The sequence below is a fragment of the Aythya fuligula genome, chromosome 12, assembly GCF_009819795.1.
Source record: "Aythya fuligula isolate bAytFul2 chromosome 12, bAytFul2.pri, whole genome shotgun sequence".
Lineage (NCBI taxonomy): Eukaryota > Metazoa > Chordata > Aves > Anseriformes > Anatidae > Aythya > Aythya fuligula.
Window position 1 is genome coordinate 10,071,205 of NC_045570.1, and position 26,722 is coordinate 10,097,926.

Sequence of the window (26,722 nt, forward strand, 5' to 3'; positions counted from 1 at the left end):
TTTTCCCATCTATGCACTGCTTAGCTGTCAGTCTTCTACTGTTACAGTCTTCTTTACAGGGGCACCCTGCAACCATTGCTCCCAGAGAGGAAGCAAACACATAACCATAACCACAACACCAAACCATATCTTAGCGATATGGTTTAGTGGAGGACTGGTTAGTGTTAGGTCAGAGGTTGAATTCGATGATCTTGAGGTCTCTTCCAAACTAGACAATTCTGTGATTCTGTGATAACATGTATACATCACACAAATGATTATCTAGAGTGTCTATTACCCAGAATTTGAGACTGACATTTGGGAAAATGGTGGTGGTTAGGGCTCAGATCAGTTGCTTGTACAGTAGAATTTGGGTCTACTGAGGATGGAGAAGAATTCTTTATCAGGGAGTGATAGAACAAGTGGTAATGGCTTTAAACTAAAAGAGATTTAGATTAGATATAAGGAAGAAGTTTTTTCCTATGAGGGTAGTGAGACACTGGAACAGGTTGCCCAGAGAAGCTATGGATGCCCCATTCCTGGAAGACTTAGAGCAACCTGGTCTAGTGGAAGGTGTCCCTGCCCACAGCAGAGGTTTGGAATCAGATGATCTTTAAGGTCCCTTCCAGCCCATACATTCCACGATTCTATGATATGACCAGGAATGGCCCAGTTACCACTCAAGAAAGGTATGGTCCTCTGCTATCCTGGTACATCTCAAATGTTGCACTAATGTTTCAAGCCTAATCAAAACAAGCAAATTATAATTGTTTTATGCCAGTACCTGCAGGATGTCTTCTGGCTGTGTGTGCTCGTTCCTAAATGCAAAAAAGCATTTTGATTTGACCTGAAGCAAAGAGAAAAGACAATCCTTCAGCAATGGTCTTCAAAGAAGGCAAACTTTGTAATTTCTTTAAAGCTGAACTGCTAGGCTACAAGTAATCTGAGTGTCTTACCGAACTTCTACCTTTCTGATCCGCTCACAGAGACCAATAGAGTTGGTGAATAAGATGGCGCAACGTGGTGAAAATGTGCTGTTCTTAATACTGAAAAGGAAAGGAAATAAAAAAAGAATGAAATCAGGTCCAGGAAGAATGTTTTCTATACGCATGGTCCAATTTTCCCAACACTGTGATGCAAAAGCCTGGATCCAGCCCATTTAATTCAGTACCGCTGAGCAGGGATCTAAGGTTTTGAGCATGGGAACCCAGCATTCTTTTGACTAAAGTAGGGTCTCTTTTAGGTTCCTTTAACTAAAAAGGGAGTACAGACCAAGGATATTCACTAAACACCTCCTCTTCAGGTGGTGAAGGGTGGCCAATTGGACTAGGGAGACTCCAGACTGGAAAGAACCTCCTGAGTGAGCAAATTCAGCCACTGCAGCTCCTCCATGCTACAACCACTAGCAGGAGATAGCAAAGATCCTTCTGGGCTTTTTATCCACATGGTAAGACTGCCCTAGTCCCTGACAGCACCTCTCCAACTTAAACTCCAAGCTTAAATGGCCAGGAAATATTTCTGGTCCCAAGTGTGACTGGATGCCAGATCCCTACAGGGGCAGAGCTGAAAGGTGCTGACCACACACACGGGTGCTCTCTGTGGTGTGCTGTTGTACTGGGTTTGGATGGGATGGAGTTAACTTTCCCTGCAGTGGCCCACACAGTGCAGTGCTCTGCACTTGTAGCTAGAATAGCACTGGTACCACACCAGTGCTGTGTGTATTGCTGAGCAATGCTGGCACAGCATCAGGACTCCCTCCAACTTCCCCCAGGAGCCCACAGGCTGGGGGTGTGCAAGAGGTGGGGTGGGAACATCACCAGGGCAGCTGACCTAAACCAACCAAAGGGATATTCCATATAATATGGTGTCACACTCAGCAATAAAAGGTGGGAAAGGGGAAAGAGAGGGTGGGGGCTCTCGTTATGAGGACGTCTGTCCTCCCAAACAACTACACGTATTGAGGCCCTGCCTCCCAGGACATGGACGAACATCACTCACTGATGGGAAGTAGAGAGTAATTTATTTTCTCTTTCTCTGTGCTCCTGCATGGCCTTTGCTTGTTTGTGTTTTTTGTTTATTTTTTTGTTGTTGTTGTTGTTTTTTCTTTCCTCCTTTTCCCTTTAATTCAATTATTCTTATCTCGACTTGTGCAACTTGTGTGTTTTTTTCTTTCCAGCATACTCTCTTCTTCTAAGGAGGGGAAGTGAGAGAGCAGTTGTGGCAGAGCTCAGCTGCCCAGCAAGGTAAAACCACCACAGCTGTCAGTGTGTGTCAACTGACAAGTCCTAAATCTATTATGGATGCTGGCAGTCATGTTCCATGGGACAGCTGAAGTGAGGGTTATCAGGGATGCAGGGCCTAAGGCAGGTATTTGTCCTCCTGTCCTTTTTTAAATATGTATCATTGAAGAAGAAAGGTTCAGTGCTGCTTTGTTTCTCAAAATAAGACAGGTATCAGTGTGAAAGAGTTCCTGGGTGAGCCTGCATTTCCTTTACCTAGCTTGTTAACCTGCAATTTCTGATTAAGGCTCCTAAAATCTGCTGTGCTATCAGCACTTTTCAAATGAACGTTTCATGGCAGCTGTCAAAGCAAGGACCCCAAACGTTACCTCAGTAGCGTTAAATGACAGAGGTATGGCAGGAAGATCAGCAATCTCTCAATGCTCTGGTCACTCAGTGAATTTCCAGACAGACTGTAAAACAAGGAAGAAAACAGCTTACAGGGGAAACTCAGACAACTTGTAAGGATTTTGTAAAACCTACATGGATGTGAACATGCACAAGTGGGCGTTAAGGGCAAATACCAAAAAGCACATGTCCTGGAATGCTGTGAAAGTTGAGTGATATGAGTCCTTATAGGCTAATCCTTGTAAGTGTAAGATCTCTACATTCTAAAACAAGTTTTAAAAGCTTTACTTTTCTATTACTGTAAGTTCATATAATAGTGCTATTGATGTATTTTCTGCATGCAGTGCTGGTATTGTGTTATTTTTATTTGTTATTCCTCAGTTTTCATTCTCAGTGTTATTCATCCAATTTTCTTGGTGCCCATCTCCTGCCTGGAGCGACCAGGAGCTGGTTGTGGCTTACTGGGCCATGTGCTCTTGCTCTGGCTGTACTACAAATCTGGGCCTCAAGGAGTAGAGACTAATATATGTCTAGCCATATTACTGAGGAAGACTGTGAGGATCCATATGTATTCTGGGGCGTTTACATACAGACAGGCTTAGGAAAGGCCAAACTGAAACAGAGAGGACAGTGGAAGGTGTGGGTTTATCTACATTTTTGGGTGAAGCCTTGGGGGTTTTTTAGGAGGTTGTGGAAGGCCTACTCAGAGATCCATTACACTGCACAGGGCCTGCTCCGAAAGCTGTTTTCCAGCTAGCTGCCCAAGGATGCAGCCCTGCCAGGAGATGATGATCTCCTGTCCTGCAATGGACTCCACCTGGAGAAAAAGACCTCACTGGCCCATTCTTCACACCCTGTTATGCAGGCCCTGACCTCCTCTGCCTGCTCTTCAGCTGTAGAGATTTGGGTACAGCTCCACCAAGGACAGCTGATTTACATTAGCTGTTAAACTGATCACTGAATCTGTATCTGTGGGCTGGAGAGACAGACAGACAGACAGACAAGGTTGCTGAGTGCATGAAACTTACTCGATTTCTGTCAGCTGGGTACAATGAACCAGCATCTGGCACAGCCTGGTCATGTCCTCAGGAGCCATCGTGCAGTCCCTGAGACTGAAGCAAACAAAGCACTCAGGAGCTAAACATTTCCCATGACCATGGTGGTATGGTGACACTCCCCTCATATCCCAGAGCCTCAAGCCTCAGGACAAGGTCCTTAGCAACTCTCTTATTTTCCCTACATATTGCTACCCACAAGCTAGGACTGAGAAGTCGAAACCTGTGTCAAACAGAGGATTTTACCAGCTCTGAGTTGATTTAAGAGAACCAAGGCACCAAAATACTCTATCACTTTGGGTGTTACTCTGATACAAACACATCAATTGACTCTGGATACTGGACATCATCTTCACCTGCTCAGCATTGTCTTAGTTCTCCCAGAACAAGGCTCATCAACGAGGTGTCTCCTATCTCCTTCTCCAAGAAAGAAACTGAAGAAACCTCCCTGAGTGACAAGCTGGCAGGCCTCCATGGGATGAACGCGGTAGCCAGCCTGGTCTGTATACCATTATTTAGGGGTAGAAGCTTCCCCTGCATAGCACGGCCAAGCAAAAGACACTATGTATTTTCACATATGCACTTGTAGCATCCCAAGTCTATCCAAAGAGGGTATGTTATTCACCCAGCTGCCTCTGGGATATGACTGTGACCCTCTGGTGGCCCCACAGCATGAACACCTGTTGGTTTGGGTTGACACCAGCTAGCCCAATTTGTTTGGTTTTGCCAAATTACCTCATCCCTTTTAACTGTGTGTTATTTTGGAGACTGGCCTTCCTAACCAATTTCAGCAGGGAAGGGGGGTGGAAGAAGGAGATGTTAAAGACAGACCTTATCCACAGAGGCGACCCCATGTGGAAAAGATGCCATCTTCCCCTCCCAGCCCCATTTCTGCATCTGGTGAATCAGTGACATACAAGCAGTGGAAAGAAAAGGCTGTTTCCCATGAGAGTGGAGTCTGCCTCTGAAGGCACGCAGGGCACAGGAGAACCCTCTGAGAAGACACAGCTGGAGGCACAGGTCTGGTCCACACATTACTCTACAGATACAGACCCTATGTTCCTGGGTGACATGAGAAAACCAGAACCACCATACCGAAAGCATTGTCCATTTTCTATGTGCTTGGGATGCACCAGGAAATTTCTTCTCAATCTGCCAGTACTTCTGTCCCTGGGGAAAGAACAGTTTCCTCAATCATTTGTGCTGATGCCATTGCTCCCATGTAGCTGCAGAAGGGGGTGAGGTGGTGGCAATGGCCTCATGCCCTGGCCCAGGAGCAAGATGACTGCAGCTCTGACAAGCAGTAGGATACTACTGGCTGCTCTACGGACTCAAGCTGCTGTCAATCAGCCCTAAAAGACCATCCTGCTCCCACCGCCCTCGCTGGAGTTTGGAGACAAATGAACCTTTACTTGGCACATCTCAGAAACTCACACATCGGGCTTAGATGGATCAATGGGTATGATTTTACCTGATTCTTTCCCAGAAGGTGAGATGAACCACCTGCATGTGTCCTAAGCTGTAACCAGAAAAGAACATAATAAGGATGGAGTTTGAAGACAAGTGCTCCTGTATCACTCCCTGAAAACCAGGGCTTGAGGTCTTAAATAGCACAAAAACACAGGAAAAGTACTCTTGGTCATACCTGAGGTTCATTGTTTTAATGCGTTCCAGTGTAGATAAGGACTGAGCTAAGCAAAATACAGAGTTCAGGGAGATCCGGTTGTTATCAAGCCTACAAGAGGAAGAGATGAAATCAGCTGTGGCAAGCAAAACTACTATGATTTATGGTGTGTCAACTGATAATAGAGTTCCTTGTCCAACACTCTCAGAGCCTGCTTCTCTGTCACCTTCCTGCTTGTGCTTTGAACTTCCAAGTTCTGCAGACAAGACTCACTCCAGTGTTCGTTAAATTCATCCCTCACTTTTAGAGTTCAGAGAATCACAGAATAATTGAGACTGCAAGGGACCTCTGGAGATGACCTAGTCCAGCCCTACTGTTCAGAGCAGAGTCAAATAGAGCAGACTTCTCAGGACATTGTCCAACTGGGTTTTGGATATCTCCAAAGATGAAGAATCCACAGCATCTCTGGGCAACCTGACCCAGTGCTAGACCATCCTCCATACAGAAGTTTTTTCTTATGTTTAAATTAAATTCCTTGTGTTTTAAGATACTGATGCAAGGCAAGAAAAACTCTTTGTCTGTAACTGCAATTGTAGCAGTACAAAACCCACAGTAACTAAGATCATGGTAATGTCTATTAGGTTTATTACAGTATCTAGTGTGACAGTGGGCATCTTGCATGATGCTGGAGGGAAGAAAAAAGCATATAACAGCAGTGTGTTTCATTGCACAGAAGTAAACGGAATGGTCTTGGTTTGAGAGCAGTTCAATTAATCAAACAGGGACAATAAAGCAGAATGATAGTATACACTTTAAAGCAGAGTCCTACATGATGCACTTGCAATGGCAGTGCCAGGTAGAATGCTCAGATTAATGCAATCCACACCACTGTGGTTGAATTCAGACTTCACTGCTGAAGCTGGAGCTCCCCAGCATCTCTTATCCAAAGATGCCCACCACATGACAGGAAGGACTGCTCTTTCTCCCGATGTGGGAGAGAGAGAGGAAAAATTCAGTGGCCTGCTGAAGATCTCAGCCTGTTTTAGAAACCAGGTGTGACACCTGCAGACAAAACCACCCGTCTCCTTCATGGAGGACAGAGTATGCAGCCTTCCAGGCACTGATCTTGGTCAAGCTTCAAGTGGAGTCAGTCTGGCCTGGGCTAAAGGTGGGAAAAGACCAGAGAGCTCAGTGGGTCTACCACCCTCAACAAACACATACTAAAGCGTCACTTGATCCTCACAGCCCTTCCTAAATGTCATTGTGCTTCCGCTATCAATACTCCCATAAAACCACATCCACGAGTAAGGAGAAATGTGAGCTACTCACTTGAGCGACCTTAACATTTTCAAATTTGGGAGGAACTGAAACAGCCGTGAAAGTCCCTCGTCTCCCAGAGAATTATTTGATAAGCTAGGATTTAAAGAAAGGCATTTAATTTTCATACAGAAAACAAACAAACAAAAAAATGTATAAAATCAGCTCTTAGTAACAAAAGCTCTGAAAGCAGAACACTGGCACCCTAATACAAACATCATGTGCAGTGCACCTCTCTGTTTACAACTAAAGTCTACAAGGAAACTACAGACTGGCACTAACCAGCACAAGACAGCCAGAAACCCAGCTCAAGGCTCATCCTTTTCTCACATCTGCCAAGTACACTGACAGGGCTTTTTAATGCAGTTACCAGGGACCAGGAGGTCACAGCTCTGAGAGAAGATCAGCCTGGACAAGCCCAACAGAGAAGCTGTTAGATAGAGGATGGCTTAATCCTGGAGAAGGAACACTTAAGGATTATAAGAGCTATGGTTCATTTAAATCAAGAGATATGATTGCTTATGAAGAGCAAAACCTCAAAGTTTCTTTCACTGGTTGCCAGGCCTATGGGAATAGCCAGCCCTTAGGCTGTGTTAAACAGACTACACGCCTCTGCTGGTCCTTGATTTTACAGTTTTTGTAACACCTGGAGTAAGGCTATGTGATCAAATAGCCCCTTTCTGGATTTCTAAGCTGTGACCTTTGCCCTAAGGGAGCACTAGAACTGCATGCCTTCTTGGCAAAGGATACTAACTCATGTAAGGCTATGTCTTTCATAGGCCTATCTCTCTGCCACATGCTCTGTACAACACTCTGGCACATACAAATGCCATTTTCATAATGTCCTTGCAAAATGCAGATAAAGACCGTAAGTTACGAAGGACTCACTCCAGCTCGGAGATGCTGCTACATTCCTTCAGGACTGCACAAAGCTTCTCCAGGTCACTGGCTTGAAAATAACAGTCTGTCAGTCTAGGAGAAAACAAGAAATCAATAGTCCAGGCCTTCAGGATTGCAAACAAGATCGTAAACTTCATCCCTTCAGAAAGCCAGAGAAAAAATGAGGATAGCAATTAAATTTCTTGCCTTTTTTTTTTTTTTGGTCAGCAACAACTGATAATCTGTACTTTCAGCTCATCTTCAAAAACAGAATAAAGAGACACAACAAAGTGAAGGAAAAATGCGTCACAACAACAACAACAGAAAAAAAAACAGGTCCCCAAATCCTGGATAGAAGGCTTCAGGCACAACCTCTTCATCTTCCTCCGCAGGCTACAAAACAGACATGCATGCTGGGGTCAGAGTATGATCAGATATGCATTTGAACAAGGGTCCATCTTAGGATGCATTTCTCCAAAGAACAGCAGCAAATTCCTCTAGTGCCACAAGCTCTGCCACCGCCAGCTCTCCTGACTACCGTGTAGGAGCTGATGCAGTAACTGCACAATCATCATACCAGTTCTGTGAATGAGAGACTACATTCCACAATCACAGAATGGTTGAGGTTGGAAGGGACCTCCAGAAATTGTCTAGTCCAATCTCCCTTCTCAATCAGGGTCACCTACAGGGTGTTACACAGGATCACATCCAGGTGGGTTTTCAGTATCTCCAAAGAAGGAGACTCCACAACCTCTCTGGGCAGAGTGTTCCAGTGCTCTGTCACCCAAACCATAGTTCTTCCTCATATGGTGATGAAACCTCTTGTAGTTCAATTTATACCCATTACCCCTTGTCCTATCACTAGCCACCACTGAGAAGAGCTTGGCCCCATCCTCTTTACATTGTCCCCTCAGGTATTAACAGAGGTTGATAAGATCCCCTCTCAATCTCCTCTTCTCTAGGCTAAACAGGCCCAGCTTGCTTAGCCTTTCCTCATAAGACAGATGCTCCAATCCCTTAATCATCTTCATGGCTGTACACTGGATCCTCTCTAGAAGTTCTACATCCCTCTTGTACTAGTGAGCCCAGAACAATCTACTTTGGTTACTGTAGAAGAGCACAAACACTAACCACAGAGCTTCTAGTGCTGCAAGCTAGGACTGTGAGCACAGAGACAAATGTTTGACTTTACCAGATCTCTTGTGATTCACCATTCAAACCTGGAGATGCAGCTTTCATCAGCTAAAGGATCCAGACATAGGAAATATATGAAATACAATGAACATTTGACACAATACCTTATTTTTTTTGAGAGCGTAGGTGTTTGTTTTTCCTCTCCAACCTGTTGGTCATCAGTAGGGTACAAAGGCTCCTCCCTAGTAAGTGTGCACAAAAACAGACAAGAGTAAAACATTAATGCTTCAGTAATTTGGCAGATCCCTGGGGTTTACCTGGAACTACCCTCACCAGTGTCTTGCCAATAGCAGACTTTTCTTTCTTTCAGTAATTATCCAAATATGTGAGAGTGTGGACCACTGGGAAGAAGGGGAACAAGACAGATTTCCCATCTAAGCTAGAATCTGATGGAACATTCAGCTTTTGCCTAAACATATTTTCTGCAAATAGTCCATGTCTGTGCAAAAAACCCTACTGTTCATAAATAAACGCAACATCCAGATTCCAAATTATCTGAGTTTGAAATGTCATCTGGTGCCTTAAAGGAGTCACAGGTCACATGTCTCACCCAGGCTGTCCCTCTTTCCCAAGCATAACCATAACAACTGGGTTACCTCCCGTGACAGTCCTGATGTTCCTCCCCAGATGAAAGGTGGGACTCAGGTATCATGGGAAATGCTATTTTAAGTGGACTCCGTTCATGGAGAACAAGGGAATAAATAAATGAACCTAGGGCTCCAAGAGCAACAACAAACCCCTCTCAATTAAAACATCTGGACTGAGCTGTTTTTACTCACACTTTTCTAAGGTGAAAAACAAAATTCCAAATTCATTTTGATTTATGAGTACCATGATAGGAAATGCACAGTGTACTGAACTAAATAGTTCTAAACACACAGAGATCTGTGAATCTGTTGGGATTTTTGCTTGGAGGTGTGGGGCTTGCTTGTGTTTTTGTTTGTTTTTTATTGTTTGCTATTATTAGAGAGCATGGCTGTCGTTAAACAGCCTGTTTTGCTTAGGATCCTGGGTTGAAATGTCCTCTAGAGACATAAAACATAATCATACATTATAGAAGTTAGTAGCCAACTTTCTGGCTAAGAAAACCAGGAGAGAGTACTAATTTTAGATTCCAGGGGAAGGGGGAAAGTGAGGTGAACTGTTACCCTTGTTACGTAAACAAGATATAAAAACTAAATGAGATGCTGAGAAAAAAAAAACACAACACATTTCTCCACACATACTCTACCTGTGAGGGGAAGCAAATTCTCTGTCTTCTGTAAACCTCAGGACTGCAGTCTTATGACAAAGGCTAAGTGAAGAAGAAAAGCAATCAATGTCACATTCTAGATATTTAAATTAATTATTTTATGAATGATTCATTTTGGTGATCTGTTTTGCAATGTATTTTAGTATCTGCACCCTCTCAAATTCTGGATGATGGCTCAGAAAGAGTCTGCTTACAGCTATGCATCACCATGTGTATATCTCCTTTGCACATGTTCTTCACCCACCCCTATTCTGAGGTGACTCAAAAATCCTAGAACTTAACTCTCAGACTTGTACTTTGGGATTAACCTCAAACAGGATTATTCAAGACATACATACCTGACTTCTACCTCCATTGTCTTCTGGCAGGTATTTACTGACTTCAACAGACTGTAAATGCCATTAATAGAGAGGAGGTTGTGACTGAGGCTAAGAAAAAGAAAAAGGCAAATATCTGGTTACTGAAATCACACACGCAGCAAGCACATGGAGGACTGTCCTTGTGGAAGTGGTCGTGAGTGTGCTGTGTGCTTGAACTCACTGCACTTCAGAAGTGGCATGGAACAAAAGTCACTGGATTACCGCTTCTTCTGAGAAAGCGTTTTAATTAAAGGGCACTTCAGCACTTCAGATGCATTTAGATCTGTTTCTCAGTAAAATGCTTTAAGCAAATGCCCAACTTCACCCTGAACAGCCTCATGGGATGAGTCTCATCCTTATAGTGCTCAGAGCTATGTCTGTCTGGGTGAGGTTTTTGCCTCCTGGACCCCTGCTCAGCATCTCTGTACAGTCAAGGCTCAAGAAAAAAAGGGCAACACTTACTCCAGCTGCTTTGAAATTGATATCCAAGGGAGGCTTTCCAGCAGGCAACTGCAGCCTTCATCTCCAAGCTTGTTACCTGATAAACTGAGACATTTTCCAGTTAGCGGGGACTGCTTTGAACAGTGTAAGTAGCAAAGCTGTTAAAATCTGTTTGCTTTCCCTTTGTTACAATTGCTCTTTTGCCTGGACTGTTCTTCTGTCCCAGAGCAATCTCCCCTGTTTCCCTCTGCACTGAAATAACTCCAGACCAAGAGTTTTATCCCTAGAGAAACATAACTCATGCTTTAGCCCCAGAAACATCTTTAGAAACACCTAAGTGGAAGTGCAAAGCAAGAAACCAACTGAATGAGTTTTTACTATCCTCCTGGAAGGAAGCAAGGAAGGAAGGAAAACTGGATAACAAAGACCTCAGTTTCAAATCAGTGAGCTGGAAAACTGGAGTTTAGGGTGTAGCTGAATTTAAGACCCAGTCTGGAGTGAACTGTCTTGCAACAGTTATTCCTGCATTTTCCAGTGCAGACAGGCTAGAAGGAGAGTTTACAGCCAGAATCAGTTGGCCTCATATACACACAAATAAGGAACTGTAGGGATGATGCTCATTGCAGTGGGTAGGTTACGAAGTGGAACTCTCCTCTCACTTCTCCCAGCAGAGCTGGACAGCCTTAAAAAAACAAAAGGAACAACACAGAAGCCATCTGTGTCCCTTTACTGGCTCAGAGAATACAGCTTGGCGTTGCCTCCAGCATGCAGTGTTCCTTCATTAGCAGGGTCTGCTCTGCAACTGTCATCTCTGGCTACAGCCCCAGGGAGCCAGACGCTGCAGTTGTAACAGGAACTGAAAGTTGTTCAGCATTCATCTCCTGCAGAACCTCACCAAAAACCCCTAATCAGGATCTCACCAGACATAATGCAGAGTGCTGGAATCCTTCCTTGGGGTCAGACCCCACGACTCACTGCCCTCTACATCTAAATCCACCGTACCTGTCTCCTGCCCACAGTGACACAACCAGAAGGAAAGGAGGCACTTACTCAACTTCAGAGAGATGGGGGCAGCTCTGGAGAATGGACACAATCTCCTTTGCATGTTGCAAAGACAGGCCGCGATCCCGTAAGCTGTGAACAGAAAGGGTTAAAGAATCATAGAATGGTTTGGGATGCAAGCAACCTTAAAGATCATCTAATCCCAAACCCCTGCCATGGGCAGGGACACCTTCCACTAGATCAGATTGCTCCAAGCCCCATTCAACCTGGCCTTGAACACGTGGGGCATCCACGGCTTCTCCCAGCAACCTGTTCCAGTGCCTCACCACCCTTATAGTAAAGAATTTCTTCCTTATATCTAAGCTAAATCTACCCTTTTTTAGTTTAAAACCATTACACCTTGTCCTATCACTGCATTCCCTGAAAGAGTCCCTCCCCAGCTTTCCTGTAGGCCCCCTTTTGGTACTGGAGGGCTGCCATAAGGTCTCCCCAGAGCCTTCTCTTCTCGAGGCCAGAAAACCCTAACTCTCTCAGCCTATAACAAGCAGGGAGGAGGAAGTGGGACCCAGGCATTTCTGGCGTCTCTCTTCAGATGAAGACACAAAGAACCAGTGTCAAGAGAGGCAGTTTTTAGTCCCTCCTCTGCCACACCATTCTGGGCACATTGCTCCATCCCTCTGTACCCCTTGCTACAGAAGGAGTGCAGAGGGCCATGCTTGGAAAGTGCTGAGTGCAGTGTCTTGCATTGGAACTGCCCAGCACCACCATTCCATCCACGTGGAAGAGATGGATGTGATTGCTTGTGTTGCACGGAACAGTGAGGGCAAGAGCAGGAGGCATGAGAGAGCCGTTTCTTAGCTCTAGCATGCTTGGGCAGTATACCTGAGTCCTGTTCTGAGAAAGCTGGTACTCTGCTGTCTCACAGGGAAGACAGAAAACTACATGGCTCATGCCTTTGATAACACGGGGCAAGTTGGGAATTATCAAGGCAACTCTGCCCCTTCAGGGCTGTTAGTTCGGCTAGACAGAGATTTTTAGTTTTATTTACTGAATCAGGTTTATTTAAAATATTTTCTTGTATCTCCTTCCTTAATCACCAACACAGCTCCTATTTTTGTTCTTCTGTAGTACCTGTCATCTGCAAATCACATTAATGAGCAGGAATTTCAATGCTTTCTCTTACCATAACTTCATATGTCTAGTTGGAATCACACATTCCTTGTTTTCTTCCCATCTCAAATCCAAAGATCTACAAACAAGCAAAATATTTGGTCTTTAGTATGCCTTCATAGAATATCTGAGGACATGGGAGCTGGTTAGTATTTTCTGCAAGCTTTCTGGAAAAAAAAAAAACACAAGGTCTGTGATCCGCCCAACCCTTCCAAGCAAGGTTAAATGATTTTCAAGAGACAGAACATCCCCATCAGGAGATGGGAGCAGTCCAGCACAGGGGGTGTCCACACTGGATTTCACTATATTTGAATCAACTGGGTAACTCAGCTCCCATGCAAAGGCACTACTAAGATGCAGGATGTTTTGCCTGCACGGGGGTTTGTGCCACCAGAGAAACAGATAAACGCACCCACGGGCACCAGGCTGCCTACAACAGCACAAGGCTGTTCAGACATCTGAGCAGGAGCAGTTCCTAGCTGACTCAGAGCCAGGCTAAGCCAGTTCACGTATACGTGTGAAATACTGTGAGGTCCCTCTAGGACTGCACATAACAGGGCAAAGGAGCTCCCTATCACAGAACACAAGACTGTCTTGCAGATTCTTAATTACGGTCAAATTTACCCTTCCCTCAAATGGATGCACAAGCAGAGAGAACATAAGAGCCAGCCAGATAATGGCAAAGTTTTCCTTTTGTTTATCCTCACATTCAGTTGCCCATTGGTTTCAGCATCAGCAGTTTTGCAATAGGAAGACGGCACTTCAAGCTTATGCAGGAGCTACGGCTCTGCCTTTGTGGAACTGGCTAACAGGTCTGTGCAAAGGCCAGTGATTTTGTTTACCTTTCTCCTTGCTCAGGTGGCTCCAGCTCTGCCAGATGCAAGAGCAGAGGCAATCAGTTCTGTTCCTAGAGTGGTTTACAGTGACACCAAGCTGATGGTTTAAACCAGCGTAATTGGGAAAAAAAAAAGCGAAAAGCATAATACCACATACAGTTTCTTACCTTTGAACTTTTCCAGACGTGCCAGAAAAATTTATTATCACAATGTCCTTCCTGAAAATGAGATCAAAGCCAATGTTAGGACGCAGGTGGAAGGATGCCATTTCTTTTGTAGTGGTGCTCAGTAAGGACTAAAGCTGTTGCCTGTATGCTACAGAGGGCCTCAGCATCTGCCATACCAGCACATTTCCACAGGCAAGTCAAAAAGCGGCCACGGGGCTAGAAGGCAGCAGGATACCCCATATGTTGAATTAGGGCTGCAGTACACACAGAAGAGTAACATGATTAAGGAGAAATGGGTGGGGATTTTTTTGTTGAGGCCAGCAATTTGTTGGAAATAGGTTCTGTAGAAACTCCAACCCAGCAGGAAAAATAAATGTTGTATGCACTGTAGCTTCCCCTGAGTTACACCAACGATTAACTTGGCCTAGTAAACTTACAGTCTAAGCACATACGCTAGGACTTAAAAAATCTCCCCTTTCTATGTTTTCTGGACCTATGAAAGCACCAAAACCTGTAATCTAAAGAACACATAGACACTGCTACTTAAATCCACACCTTTTTGGTAAGCTTAGCTGGTTTGTAGTGAATTTATTCTAGCTGATAAAGAATTTCCTGGATGAGATATTGCAGAGCTTAAAAGCAAGTTTAGATTCTGTTGTATATGAAAAAATATTACACTTGCAAATCAATTTATAGACAAAGAAACCTATTAAAAATACAAACAGGAAGTCTATCATATAATCAAATTTTGTTTCACACAGAAAACAAAGGAATAAAAGTCATGCTTTATTGATTTTGATTAACAAACAAGTAAGCTGTGTCCATTTATTTATAAAGCCATCACTGAAAGAGACAACGTATTTGTTTTGCAACAGCTCTCATGTACTGGTACCTGACGTGCAGTTCTGTAGCATTTTGACATGTGACGACTTCCTTTGCCAAAATGAGAACAGCATTCAAGGAAAGATTGTTGTTGCTCAGACTGTGAATATCAGGAAGAATACAATCTCAGGTGCTGGACCCAACAGCATGGTTATTTGTTACACAAATGCTCTCTGCCGCACACCCCAAATACCCCAAAGTACACATTCTTTTAGTTATGAGGTTTCTCTAAAACTTTAGAATTTTGCATTTTGACCCAACAAAAGCATAATCACATCATATTTTTCTCAGCAAGCTATAGCTCCCATGAATTTAGCATCAGAGACCCTTCTGCTAAGTGCAACAGAAGAAGCATTAACTATCTTTGGTCCAAAATGTAGGGGTTGTACTTTGTAACTGTCTGACTACACAACTGGCCCACAGTACAATTAAACCCTATTATAACAAATAAGTCAATTATGTAGGGCATATTATAGCATGGTCTAAACCTTCAGACATAAAACATCCCTGAAACCACAATACTAGCAGCCTCTGAGGATGTACTCTTTAATTGTACATTTATGCTGTTTCATTACTTGTTGCAACTCACTAAACATGAAACGCAAGGTCTTGCTTCTACAGATCCTCTACATGTTCTCAGGACCACAGGGCACCATTCCTTTGGACCTCAAAGGAGTCATCCCTAACAATAACACTGTCTGTGTGTAACAGAAATGTGCGAGCGAATGTGACTTACAAATCGCACCGACTTTCTAACTGTTCTATATCGTACGTTGCTTCGCTGGGGGTTTTCAGATGGTTATCTCCACCTGAAAAGATGCTGGTCTCTGCTGGTCAGTCCCTCTCGTTCAGCACTATGATCTTACAGGAGGTTAAGTGGGGCCTCCACATGGGACGAGACAGCTAAACAAAAGATTAGGAAGACAAGGATGGAGCTGTTCTCTCTTACACTGAGCTGAGAAATCTCCATCTAAGCCTGGCCAAGGGGAAGAGAGGTGAGGAGGAAGAAGAGGAAAAAGTCATGCCAGGCATCAAGCTGAACATGGCTTGTAATTTCTGGAGATGTGTCAGTGGTGCCAGGACTCCCTAGACATTATTTTAAACCAGATGGGTAAGAACTGGCTGCGAAAGCTGAGCCTACCTCATTCCAAGCCAGACCTCCAGCATAGCCCTACCTGCATTACAATATTTGTGCCCCAGATTACTGTCCTCCATGTCTTCCAGCAACATCTCTATGAGCAAGTATCAACCCTTACAAAGACATCTTTACAGCTCCACTCTGATGAGGACTTAAACTCTCTCTGATGCTATGCTTGGCTTCATAGTGGCTACCATTTTTAATAGGTTAATTGCATTTTTACTTACTCTACTTTCTTTAGCTTTTCCATTCTGGAGAACAGGTCCAACACCCTCTTTACCTCTAGATCCCGTATCCGATTGTCCTGCAAGCTGCACACAGATTCTCATTAATACCGCAGGCCCCAGGGAATGAGCAATTGATTTCAGCCACATTGTCACAAAAAACTCACTTTATTTCCTCGAGCTGGAGGCACTGTGAGGAAGCCTGGACCAAGTTAGTCAGCCCCTCAGCTGTGATGTTCCCGCCTGTCAACCTGAAAAAGGAAGAATTGTTCCAATCCAGAAGAAGGAAGACTAGCATCTATGCAGTGTGTGGCAAGCCTGTCTCAGCTGTGTGCCTGTGCTGCACTTTTAGCACACCAACACAGAGCAGATGCAGCCCAGCTCTGCCACCTACAACCGACTTCCTGCTGCTCTTTAACCAGGACAATGCAATCTTCCTCTTGATATTAGGTGGCAGTATAAAACAAAAGCCACGCATATCTGTGCTGTTCTGCATGGCTCTGCATCCTTGAGTGATTAACCTGCCAGCCAGAAACACAGCAGGGGAGGCTCTAACCTTACAAGCAAAGACTTACTCTAGTTTCTTCAGGCTCCCCATTTCTCGTAAGCTCTTTGAAAGAGCAGCAGCGAAGTCATCACCAAATCTCCTACTTCGAAAGCTAAAACGTAAAGAAAAGGGAAAAAGGTAAGCACAACAAAGAACAAAATCAGCTAGCCCACAAAGCAGGTTAAAATACGACAAACTGTATGTGTTGAATGTATTTTATAACCATTGTTGTGTTATGCTCTTTCTTGCAGCATCTGTTTGGAGAGAAAAAAAAAAAAAAAAGAAAAAAAAAAAACACAACATGAAACTTGTACATCAACTGCAAGTACCTAAAGGAGAGAAGGCCTTTTGGTACAGTGGCATTATGTGTAGCTGCTGCCACAGACACCAAGAGGAAGCACAATCACATGTCCCAACAGAGTATGAATCATGGAGATCTGATCATGGGACAAGGCCAGGTTCTGCTCATGGTCACATGGGGACAAACCAAGCTCGTGCAGACTGAGAATATCTAAGAGCTCCTGAGCAAAGAGTTCCTGAGTTACAAAAGGGTTGACTTCAGTACAGATGCTGTAAAAGTTTGGGTAGCAAACTAGCCAGAGTTTTCCAGAATATAAAAGGCAAAGTCTGAAGGAAAAGTACCTCTTTTATAGAAGTAACCGATGTTGGAAAAATTAAACAGATAAACAGGTAAGCTTTTAGGCACAGAAGTGCTCCTATGAACCAGCTTCAGGATGTACTGATTACAGGATGTGTTAGTGCACAGCAGCCTGAGTCACATCTCCCACAGCATGTAGGGAGCCCTGGGAGCAGAATCCCATCCCTGGCCCTGCTGCCTGCGTGCCTCCACCAACTTCTCTGAAACCAGAAGGGCTCAGGAACAAGTTGCAGAGGTGTGGTGGAACATCACTCTCCTTTTTGACTGAAGACATGGCCTGAGGTCCCTGGTAACACACCTGAGGCAACACTGCTCCTTTAGACAAGCAACATGCAGCTGAAACAGCACTCAGAGCACTTGCATCAAGCAGACTGTAACCTTAGTCAGGCACAGGCTTGAGAGTTTATGAGCTGTGGAAGAAACCCGCCCCAAACCCTGTTCATTTCTCCTAATGGAACGTAACAGCCCAGCCAAGCTCAGGAGTCAGCCTAATCTGCTCTGTGAGAGCAGGAGATCTGCACACTGCCCTGTGGCCTGTGTCAGCCATTTAGAGTTGGGATGTATCATCAGACAGTTTTCCTAACACTAAATTAAAGAGTATTTCCTATTCTCCTTAGTGGAGGCAGAAAACACTCAATTACTGCCATTTTTTGCAATGATATCAATATCCAAAAATAGCAGTTTTCACTTGGGAGCAGACAATGCTATTCCCTGCAGCCGTTTCCCACAGCCCAGATGCGATCCCCTGCCAGTGATTCTTGCTGCTCTCACCAGGCAAACCTCCTGGCAGCCAGCCGTGCTCCTCAGAGCCTTCCCACAGCATGTCAGCTCATCAGGAGTGCGCACCCTGGCTGCTCCCCGTGAGTAAATTCCAGATATATTCCTCTGAGTTATTCATAGAAATACAGAAAGAGACCCATCCCACAATGCTATCCTAAGAGACCGTCCTCGGAAAGTCCCTCCAGCATTACAGCAGAGCACTGACAGAGCATTCAGGATGCAGTTGTGATCTGTTCATCTGGTTTCTGGTGATTTGATTCTGTGATTCTATGACTTCACTTATGTCACAAGTTTCTCATTTGCTTTCGAGTTTCATCCTACCTTTCTAACGTCAGGAAATACCTATAATTTTCTCCCTATTAGGCTAACTATCCTGTTCTTTGACTGGTTTAGTCAAAACAAAGAAACAAACAAAAAACAGCCGTAATGGATTGATCCCCTTAATATCCACCAATCACTCATAAATACATTATTTACTAAATTTCTTCAGTATCAAACTTATGCTGTTCAGATCAGAACTTCTCACATCTTCTTTCCCTCCCTTTTAAAACATAAGCACTAGGTTTGGCCTTCCAGCCCCTCAGCCTTTCCACCTACCAACACTCGGGCATGCAGTACATTTACCTCAAATGCTCCACGTTTTTACAGCTGGCCAGAACCTCCAAACAGCCAGCGTCCATGAGGCATCCTGCAAAATCCAAATGAGTCAAATCCTGGCCTGAGTTGATGACGAAAACCAGAGCCGACATGTCGAGAGGTGTCAGTCTGAAGTTTTTAAACTCGTACTTGAAATTCAGTAGGCTCCCAATGTGCTGCGCTACTTTGAGGTCTTGAGTTTCAAACGTGCAATGGCAGAGCTCAATGACTTTGGGCCCTGTCAGATGAGTGGCTGCCAGTTTCTTGAGAGACTGCAGGATTGCATCTTGCTTATCCTGCACCCACGCCTCATTTTGTTCAGCTAGCAACATGAGAAATGTCCTACACTCTTTCGATGACAGGCCTGAGAGGAAGATGTGAAAACTCTCTATGAACTCAGTCTTTGCTTCATTCTTTAAAGTCCACTTTGACTTCAAAGAGAATTTCTTCTTCAGGTAGCTCTTGTCCACCCTCTTGTTTATCATGAGACACAGCGCGGCAAAAAACTCCTGCAAGCTCAAGTGCACAAAGGCATAACCAGCCTCTGGGTGAGCGCCACTCGTCTTCACCTCAAAGACAGTCAGCAGACCATGCAAGGAAGCAAATTCTTTCACGTCTTCTGGAATATCACTGACATAAAATACAAGCTTCTTATCTTCCAGGCCTTTCAGTGCAAGATCACAGAGACCCAAAATGGCCTTCTTGTTACAGTTCAGCTGAGTTTCCTCATCAACTGCATGCTCTCCCTGCTGTTTGTTTATGAAGATGAGAAGCATTTTTATATAAAACTGTGTCATAGTCTGAGGAAGCTCTACACTCATCTGATGTTTAAGAAGCAAATACTCCAAACAGATGCAGACAACATAACACAGAGCAGGGATCAGACACATGCTGAGGAGCTTAGTGTTGTTCTTCAGGTGAGCAATGGCTTGTTCTTTGAATGAATGATGATGAAAATAGTGGCTGACATATTCTTCAACCTTCTTGTGATCAAATCCCCAAACTTCTGCTAGAACATCTACTGTGTTTAATAAGAAGTCTGGTAGTCTCTTAGGTCGGCTGGTAACCAACACTGTGCAACCAGGAAGGAGCTTCCCATGACAAAGGTCTGCAAAGAGTTCAGATATGGACATACGAGAGGGAAGTGTCGGGCCTTCCTTAGAAGTGGATGACATGTCCATGCTACCTGTGAACTCATCCAGCCCGTCAAAGATGATTAATGTATGCTGTGCATTTTCCAGGAGGTGCTGGAACACTGCATCGGGGCTCTCTTCTGGCTGAAGAAACAGGTCAAACAAAAGCTCCTTCAGAGTCAATTTTCTTTTTAATAAATTCAGCTGTCGAAACTCAAAAAGGAAAGTGAAGAGAAACTGACGTAAGACACCTTCTGCCCATTTCTGACAAATCCTGTGCATCAGCATGGTCTTGCCTGTACCCGGTCTACCAAACAAAAAGATCAACTTAGTTGTACCCGATCGGACCACGCTACTAAACAGATCTGACACTCTCATGGCTGTATCCACACATTCTTCTGGTTCAGGGGCACTGGGCAGATCTTCTCTGGGTTTATCTGTTCTCTCTTTTAATCGGGAGGCCTTGCTCTGTCGAATAACAAGATTGACAAAGGCTTGGTTGAAAGCCAGTGGCTGCATTTGTTCCTGTGCTGCTGCTCCTGCTGCTCTCCTGCTTCCGTATCTCTGACGGACTGTATCAATGAGAAGGTGCCGATAATTTTCAGCTGAATCTGAGAGAGAAGACAGGGTGAGTTGAGGGTGAAAAAGTTAGGTAGTTCTGAGCTGTGACAGATCAAAAATATTGCCACTTAAAGAGAAACAGCACTCTGATCAGAGGCTGCTCCACAGAGCTAGAGGTAGAGATGACCAATTTTGAAAGCATAAAAATAACACGGAATTTTGCGTATTTTTGCACAGGGGCTGATGAAGCAGGGAGAAAATTCAGGAACAATGTAAAATAGCTTCATATAAACACTAAGTCTTATCTCTTTAAGATGAGAATTAGTTATTGATGTTTATGCATATGTGGGCTGTTCACCAGCCCTCTGCTTGCCCATGCTGGCCTTGTGCCACACTTGTTCAACTTTCTGCATGTCACAACAGACACTTCCCGTGCTGTGAGGCTGTGTTTTTAAGATTCTGTAACAGGATCTCTCTTTGTTCCCCTGCCTCTCTACTGAGACCTACTTCCAAGGCCACTTCATTTCCAACATACATGCACTTAAATGATGCTGCAAAAGCACATCAGCACCTCCAGCCAGGCAGCAGAGCAATAACAAAGCAGCAGTCCCCATTCAGCACAAGCAACTAGCTGTGCTTGTATACACACACAAACGTGTTGCTGTTCTCCTAAGAAACCATACACATTTTTAACATGCTAGACAAACCGTGGGATTTAAATTGTATTTAAATTAAACTATGTCTCCTGATTTGGCTTAAAAATAATAATAAAGGGATGACCAACAGCTGAATGCTTTATAGGCATATCAGGCTTTAAGGGAGACGGCATATGCTATACACATCTCTTCTCCTCAGGTAGATTTAATACACCTCTGAAATGGACGTGGATGTTTCTTGTTATTTGCTAGGTCCCACTGTCCATACATCTTATAGCCTGTTGCGTTGAGTTTATGCAGTCACTAAACAAAATTTTCCCTCAATGCAGGAAGTTGATTTTTTGAGTGCTTTTGCAAAGAAGTTTAACAGGTTCTTCCATGGAGGGAACCACACCATTGTTCTACTTCTGGAATATCTACATACCCAGGCGTTTCTGTTTAGCATCCTTATCACTGATGGAGCTGCTGCTACGGCGGCGGCGAGCAAATCCTAAAACGTGAAAAGTCAGAAATACGTCAAAACAGCACTTCCAATGTCAACTTATTTAGAGCTGGGCAAAACACTCCAGCAAAGCATTCAGGGAGCTAAAAACAAAAAAGCAAAATCGGAGAGACAAAACTATTTGCAAATTCAGGCTGAGTTTACAAAACAGTTTTTGCAATTGTCGAAGTAAATGCAGACATGCATCTAGCTATAGAAAATCAGCTGGGGCTGGTCCTCAAGAGGCCAAACCATCCCCTTGTCCAAGCCTGGATACTCTACAGCTCTCAGGGGTGATGTAGGGGTCTGGGCTGGTTTACTGACCTTCAGTAATGGAGCCCCCTGAGCTCTCTAGGCAATTCATTCCAACACTTCAGTTTATATAGGCTTTCCCAGGGGATAACATCAATCTTGCCTACCCCAGTGTGATTTACTACTTTCCTATTCAACCTACTTGAGTGTTTTTGCAGAGAACTTAAGCAGGGCCTTGCTCCTCCATAAGGAACACATGATTAGATACAAGGATTCAACATTTATCTGACACTGGAACACTGACTGCACTTCACAGAGCAGTTAGTAACCAAATCTTATCGTTCTCAGTTAAAAACAGCTGGGACGTCAGAAGTAAGGAGATGCAGTGGTACAAGTTGCTTGGGGAAACCTGACTTTGAAGTTCAACAGGAAACAATGTGCATATTAAAAGGCATATTCTGCAAGATGTGTGATGTTTAGTAAATGATGGTTAGATCAATTCCCATTTGCTGAGACGTGTAAGTGCTAAACCACACCAGAACCTTAGCTAAGAAGTATCATAACAACCTCTCAAAAAGCATTCTAGGAAGTGACCCTATTGGCACCACAGATGCTGTAACGAAACAAAAAAAAAAAAAAAAAGAAGAAAAAAAGAGGTGCATTCAATTCTGGGTTCAAGGTAGGACACATAAGTAGATGAAACATTAAGGTTTGCAGACAGCCTAATCAAAGATTTACACCATGAGCACTGGAAAGTTACATAGGGCATGGACGAAGTGATTCTGAGAGTATGGAAGAAGCCTGGCAGATTTGAGACAGAGATCATAGAATCATTATTGTTGGAAAAGACCTTCAAGATCATCTGGTCTAACCATCACCCTTCTACCAATGTCACCCACTAATCCATGTCCCTAAGCAGCAGGTCCAACCTTCCCTTAAACACTCCTAGGAGTGGTGCACTGTACCAGCAGGGAGCACTGGGGGACAGAGCCGTCATGAAAAGCTGCCTGGCATTTCCCAAGGCTGACCACACCAACCTCGCTGGTGAGTATTTTCGTAGGCCAGAAGATGCATCTGCTTTGAATGCAGGAATGCACAAAAACAGCTCTGTTATCCCAAGGGAACAGTTATTTCTGAAGAACTCACAGCCCACAGATTTCCTGGTTAATTCTCTAATTGTTTATGCAGCTCTCTCAGATACAGAGAATGTGGAGAGCTGACAGAGGGATAAATCCTACCTTTCTTAATTAGTCCCAATACCTTTCAGCACTATTTTCAGATTTCTATTCCACCAGCAACTGCTGAGATCAACAGCCTATAAAAAGCAGAGGCACAAGCATCTCTGTGACCATACAAATGGTTGGAATTGCAAAGGGCAGGTTGGGAGATAAGGATTAAAATGAGTAATGCCAGCAGAGCTGGACAAGCCAGGAAGTGATCACTGCTCAGGAAGTGCAGTGCCAAAAGCCTACCTCTGTCTGGCGAGGAGCAGGAAACGCAAGATGCAAGTTCTAAGTTACTGAGAACACTGGCAAACCTCAGCAAGAAAGACAGCCAGCTCTGCAACAAGCTCCTGCTGCTGTGAGCGTGAGTGCCCAAATTCACACAGCAGGAACAGGAGCACTCCCTGCAAAACTAAGAGCATCTTTTCCTTCAAATTGCCTATTTTTCACCATTGGGCAATCCGGCACCAAACCCACTCCCTGACAGCAATGTTAAGCACCTCTAGAGGACCCAAGGCTTGCACTTTGCTCTTTGCACTGCCAGGGTGATGGCTCAGTGGCTTCTCTGCACTGCAGCCTGCAGAACACAAAGCTTCGTTTCCTGCTGCTTTGTTTTCTCTCAACACACTTTGCAGAACACAGAAACCTGATGGCAGCTTTCTGCGTAAATCTGAATCAGTGGATGGCCTGGGTTCTTTTTGCTGCAGTCTCCTCTGTTTACCCGCTTGGACAGCTGGATGTCAGAATAACGTCCATTCTGTCTCTCTTCTGTGAGATTCTTCACTTGGAGAGGGCCTGGGCTGGTCTTTCAGTTCTGGAAGCTGAAAAACTGGTGACTGAGGTGGCAATTCAGAATTTAGCAGCCTCCAGTTCTTCCAGTAGCTGTTAAATGAAGGACCAGGGATATCGCTCCATAGTGGCCCACACCTTCAGCATCTTCACATCGCACCAAAGGCTTTTGTCTGACATTCAGTGATTGATGTCACTGCAAAGCACTAGGGGAAGAGGAGGGATCTTGAAAACAAATCCCTCATTTCATTATCTGCAGAGTTAGAAGGCCAAGTACTAAGGCTAAGAGTTAGAGGTACTAAGTTCATCCCTGAAGCAAGCCCTAGAACTACTACTAACTATTCTTTTAAGCTTGGATATTCACACTCCTAGAATGGTTTCTGGTGGATCAACTCTAGATGGTCTGTCTGAGCTTTCTTTAAAAGCCAAACCAACTTCCTCCACCTATCACTGAGCCAACCACAGTATAGAAGCAAAAAGTAGGGGTTTTGGAAGGTGAGAGGGAGATTCCCTCAGCTAGAGAAACTGAGTGGGTTCCTTAGCAGAGTCAGTGCTAACAAGGCTTTTCTGAAACACAGGGAAAGAAAATGAAGCAGGGGAGGTTCATCTGAAAAGCAACAAAACAAAAATAAAACCTGAAGTTGCAGTGGTTTCCCCACACCTTGCCAGTGCTGTGGTTTGTTGCAGCCTTACCTTTTGACACAGAAGACCTGGCACTCACATCTACACGTGCTTCTTGTTTCTGGCTCAAGTTACCTAAAGGAGTTGGATTGGAAATTAAACATAGTTATCATCAGCATCCTGCTTTTGGGATCTGGGGTGCTGCTGACCTGATGAAATCAAACAGCAAGCAGCTTGCAACACATAGAGTGGTTTATAACAAGACTCAGTATAAAGGCTGATGCAACACAGCCAGGTTTCATGCTCCCTGGCTGATCTCTTCACAGTTTGCCCCAAAATACAGTTAACCTCTGCTTTCACGGGAGGTGTGAAACAGCTCTTCTGTATGATATATGCAAACGTGGAGTGTGAGCATCTTTGGCTGATCTAAACCCACACTGCAGCCAAAAATGGAAGCCCTACTCATCCCTGATCCTGCAAAGGAGGTGTTTCTGCGATGAAACCCTCAGCGAAGTCAGTTGGCAGCCCAGCCAAGGACCCCTTTCTGCCTCACTGCACAGCTGCACACAGATGTGTATTGCAAGAAGGAGGTTCAAGCTGCCAGGAACCTCCACTCAGCATCTGCAGCCCCACAGAATACAGCAACAAAACTTCAGAGGGAGATCTTGCTCAAACTAAGCAGGAGTCTGCATACCACCAGTTCAGACAAAATCACGTCTCGAAGCATGGCTCCCCAAAAATCAGACGGGAAGCCTTTGTACACGAGCTCCTTTCACTGTCACTTCCAGCATTTCCCAATTGGGAGTGCAGGCCTGTACTCTGGTATTTTGGTTCAACAAGTCCAAGAGCAAGGTGCTGCACCTGGGTGGGAGCAATCCCAGACTGGAGGACAGGCTGGGAGAGGAACTCATTGAGAGCAGCCCTGCACAGAAGGACTTGGGGGTTCTGGTGGATGAAAAGCTTGACATGAGCCAGCTGGGGCAGCTCAGAGGGGCTGTCACCTCTCACTGATGAAGCACTGAGTGCATAAGCAAAGGCACTGGCAGTATCACTGCCTAGCCTTGTCTGGTGGCTTCAGGAGGGCCAAGGTGCTGTTTCTGTCTGAAGACAAAGAAAGCTGGCTGAGCACCATTACCTTCTTCTGCAGAACTCATAAGCAGTATCTCCAGCTCCAGGGGGAGGTCGCGCTCCATGCAGAGGTGCTGCACAAACTGCTTCCAGGTGTCAGGGCCATCTTTCTCCAGCAGGTCAAGGAGCTCTGAGACTTTTTCTCTGTGGTCGGTGATGCCATCCAAGTCCCTCAGCGTGGCCCCTGGGAGGAAGTGCTGGGAGGTCGTGAGCAGCCAGTCTTGATGGTGACTGAGGAACTCCACCAGCTGGGGGCGGATGCTTGCAATGGCTGCTTCCAGATTGAGATCATCAGTCTGGAGTAGGGGCTAGGGGGATGAAAGCAGAAAGGGTAGTGATGGGCGTGGGAACAAGAGATGCTCACCCACACGGTCCTGCTGTTATTCAGCCAGCATGGCCCTTGCTGGCTCTGTCTACCCCCTTGGTCCACCTAGGGTTTCTTATCTGCCTTACCCTGATGGTGTTACGTGGAAAATCCTAGCCCAGACGTGAGGTAGGGCTCAGTGTTTGCCTGCACACTGTGGTGTTTCAAGGGTCAGAGCCAAATAACAAGAGTTGGTCTCTCTGGAGGCAGCCAGGGAGAAGCTCTGTTGACACCTGTACTGATGCAGTGATCTGACTCCAAGAGCCAGGTGTCTCCCAGCACAGAGGGCTCAGGAAGTCATTCTTGTTACTCATTTTATGGGGATAAACAACACTTCTGCCTTGGTGACATTGTGACCAACCTCTTCCTGTTCCTTCCAGCAGCAAAGCCACGCATAAACATTCTCCTACCTGCATTGCTGTGTGGTCAGCCTCCTTCCAGCTGTCCTATGTGCAGTCCAGCAGCATATTCAAATACAAAGGTGGTTTCTGCTTCATACCATGCCAAAGGAGTGATCCGTTAGCGGCAGGGTTTCAGCACACAGCATCACCCCACTGCATGGCGTGTGCCTGTACACCGTAGCCTGACTTGGTGGGGATGCCTAGGAGAAATAACAAGAGGTCAGTCTGTAGATATGAAAAGGCACAGGCGATCACACAGGCCACTGATCTAGAAAAAGTCTGTCTTTGATCCTGAGATAGCTGTGGAGCTTTCCATCTCTGGGTTGCAACCTCAGCCCAAACCAAC

The 26,722-nt window shown here is 44.8% G+C and overlaps 1 protein-coding gene across 1 annotated transcript in view; it reads right to left on the bottom strand.

The window, feature by feature from the left end:
* The window catches only part of NLRC5 (NLR family CARD domain containing 5), a 42,476-nt gene extending 16,085 nt beyond the window's left edge, over positions 1 to 26,391 (bottom strand). Inside the window, exons 1-25 of the mRNA XM_032195777.1 lie at positions 26,386 to 26,391; positions 25,619 to 25,919; positions 24,556 to 24,618; positions 21,542 to 21,607; positions 18,756 to 20,511; positions 16,722 to 16,805; positions 16,314 to 16,397; positions 16,150 to 16,233; positions 14,795 to 14,884; positions 13,903 to 13,953; positions 12,913 to 12,978; positions 11,778 to 11,861; positions 10,749 to 10,832; positions 10,266 to 10,355; positions 9,911 to 9,969; positions 8,780 to 8,867; positions 7,491 to 7,574; positions 6,615 to 6,698; positions 5,307 to 5,396; positions 5,133 to 5,180; positions 4,757 to 4,831; positions 3,635 to 3,718; positions 2,588 to 2,671; positions 936 to 1,025; positions 764 to 826 (exon numbers count right to left, since the gene is read on the bottom strand). Coding sequence (XP_032051668.1) covers positions 764 to 826; positions 936 to 1,025; positions 2,588 to 2,671; positions 3,635 to 3,718; positions 4,757 to 4,831; positions 5,133 to 5,180; positions 5,307 to 5,396; positions 6,615 to 6,698; positions 7,491 to 7,574; positions 8,780 to 8,867; positions 9,911 to 9,969; positions 10,266 to 10,355; positions 10,749 to 10,832; positions 11,778 to 11,861; positions 12,913 to 12,978; positions 13,903 to 13,953; positions 14,795 to 14,884; positions 16,150 to 16,233; positions 16,314 to 16,397; positions 16,722 to 16,805; positions 18,756 to 20,511; positions 21,542 to 21,607; positions 24,556 to 24,618; positions 25,619 to 25,919; positions 26,386 to 26,391 — 3,758 coding nt within the window. The remainder of the gene's footprint in view (positions 1 to 763; positions 827 to 935; positions 1,026 to 2,587; positions 2,672 to 3,634; positions 3,719 to 4,756; positions 4,832 to 5,132; positions 5,181 to 5,306; positions 5,397 to 6,614; positions 6,699 to 7,490; positions 7,575 to 8,779; positions 8,868 to 9,910; positions 9,970 to 10,265; positions 10,356 to 10,748; positions 10,833 to 11,777; positions 11,862 to 12,912; positions 12,979 to 13,902; positions 13,954 to 14,794; positions 14,885 to 16,149; positions 16,234 to 16,313; positions 16,398 to 16,721; positions 16,806 to 18,755; positions 20,512 to 21,541; positions 21,608 to 24,555; positions 24,619 to 25,618; positions 25,920 to 26,385) is intronic.
* Positions 26,392 to 26,722: the final 331 nt, after the last annotated feature.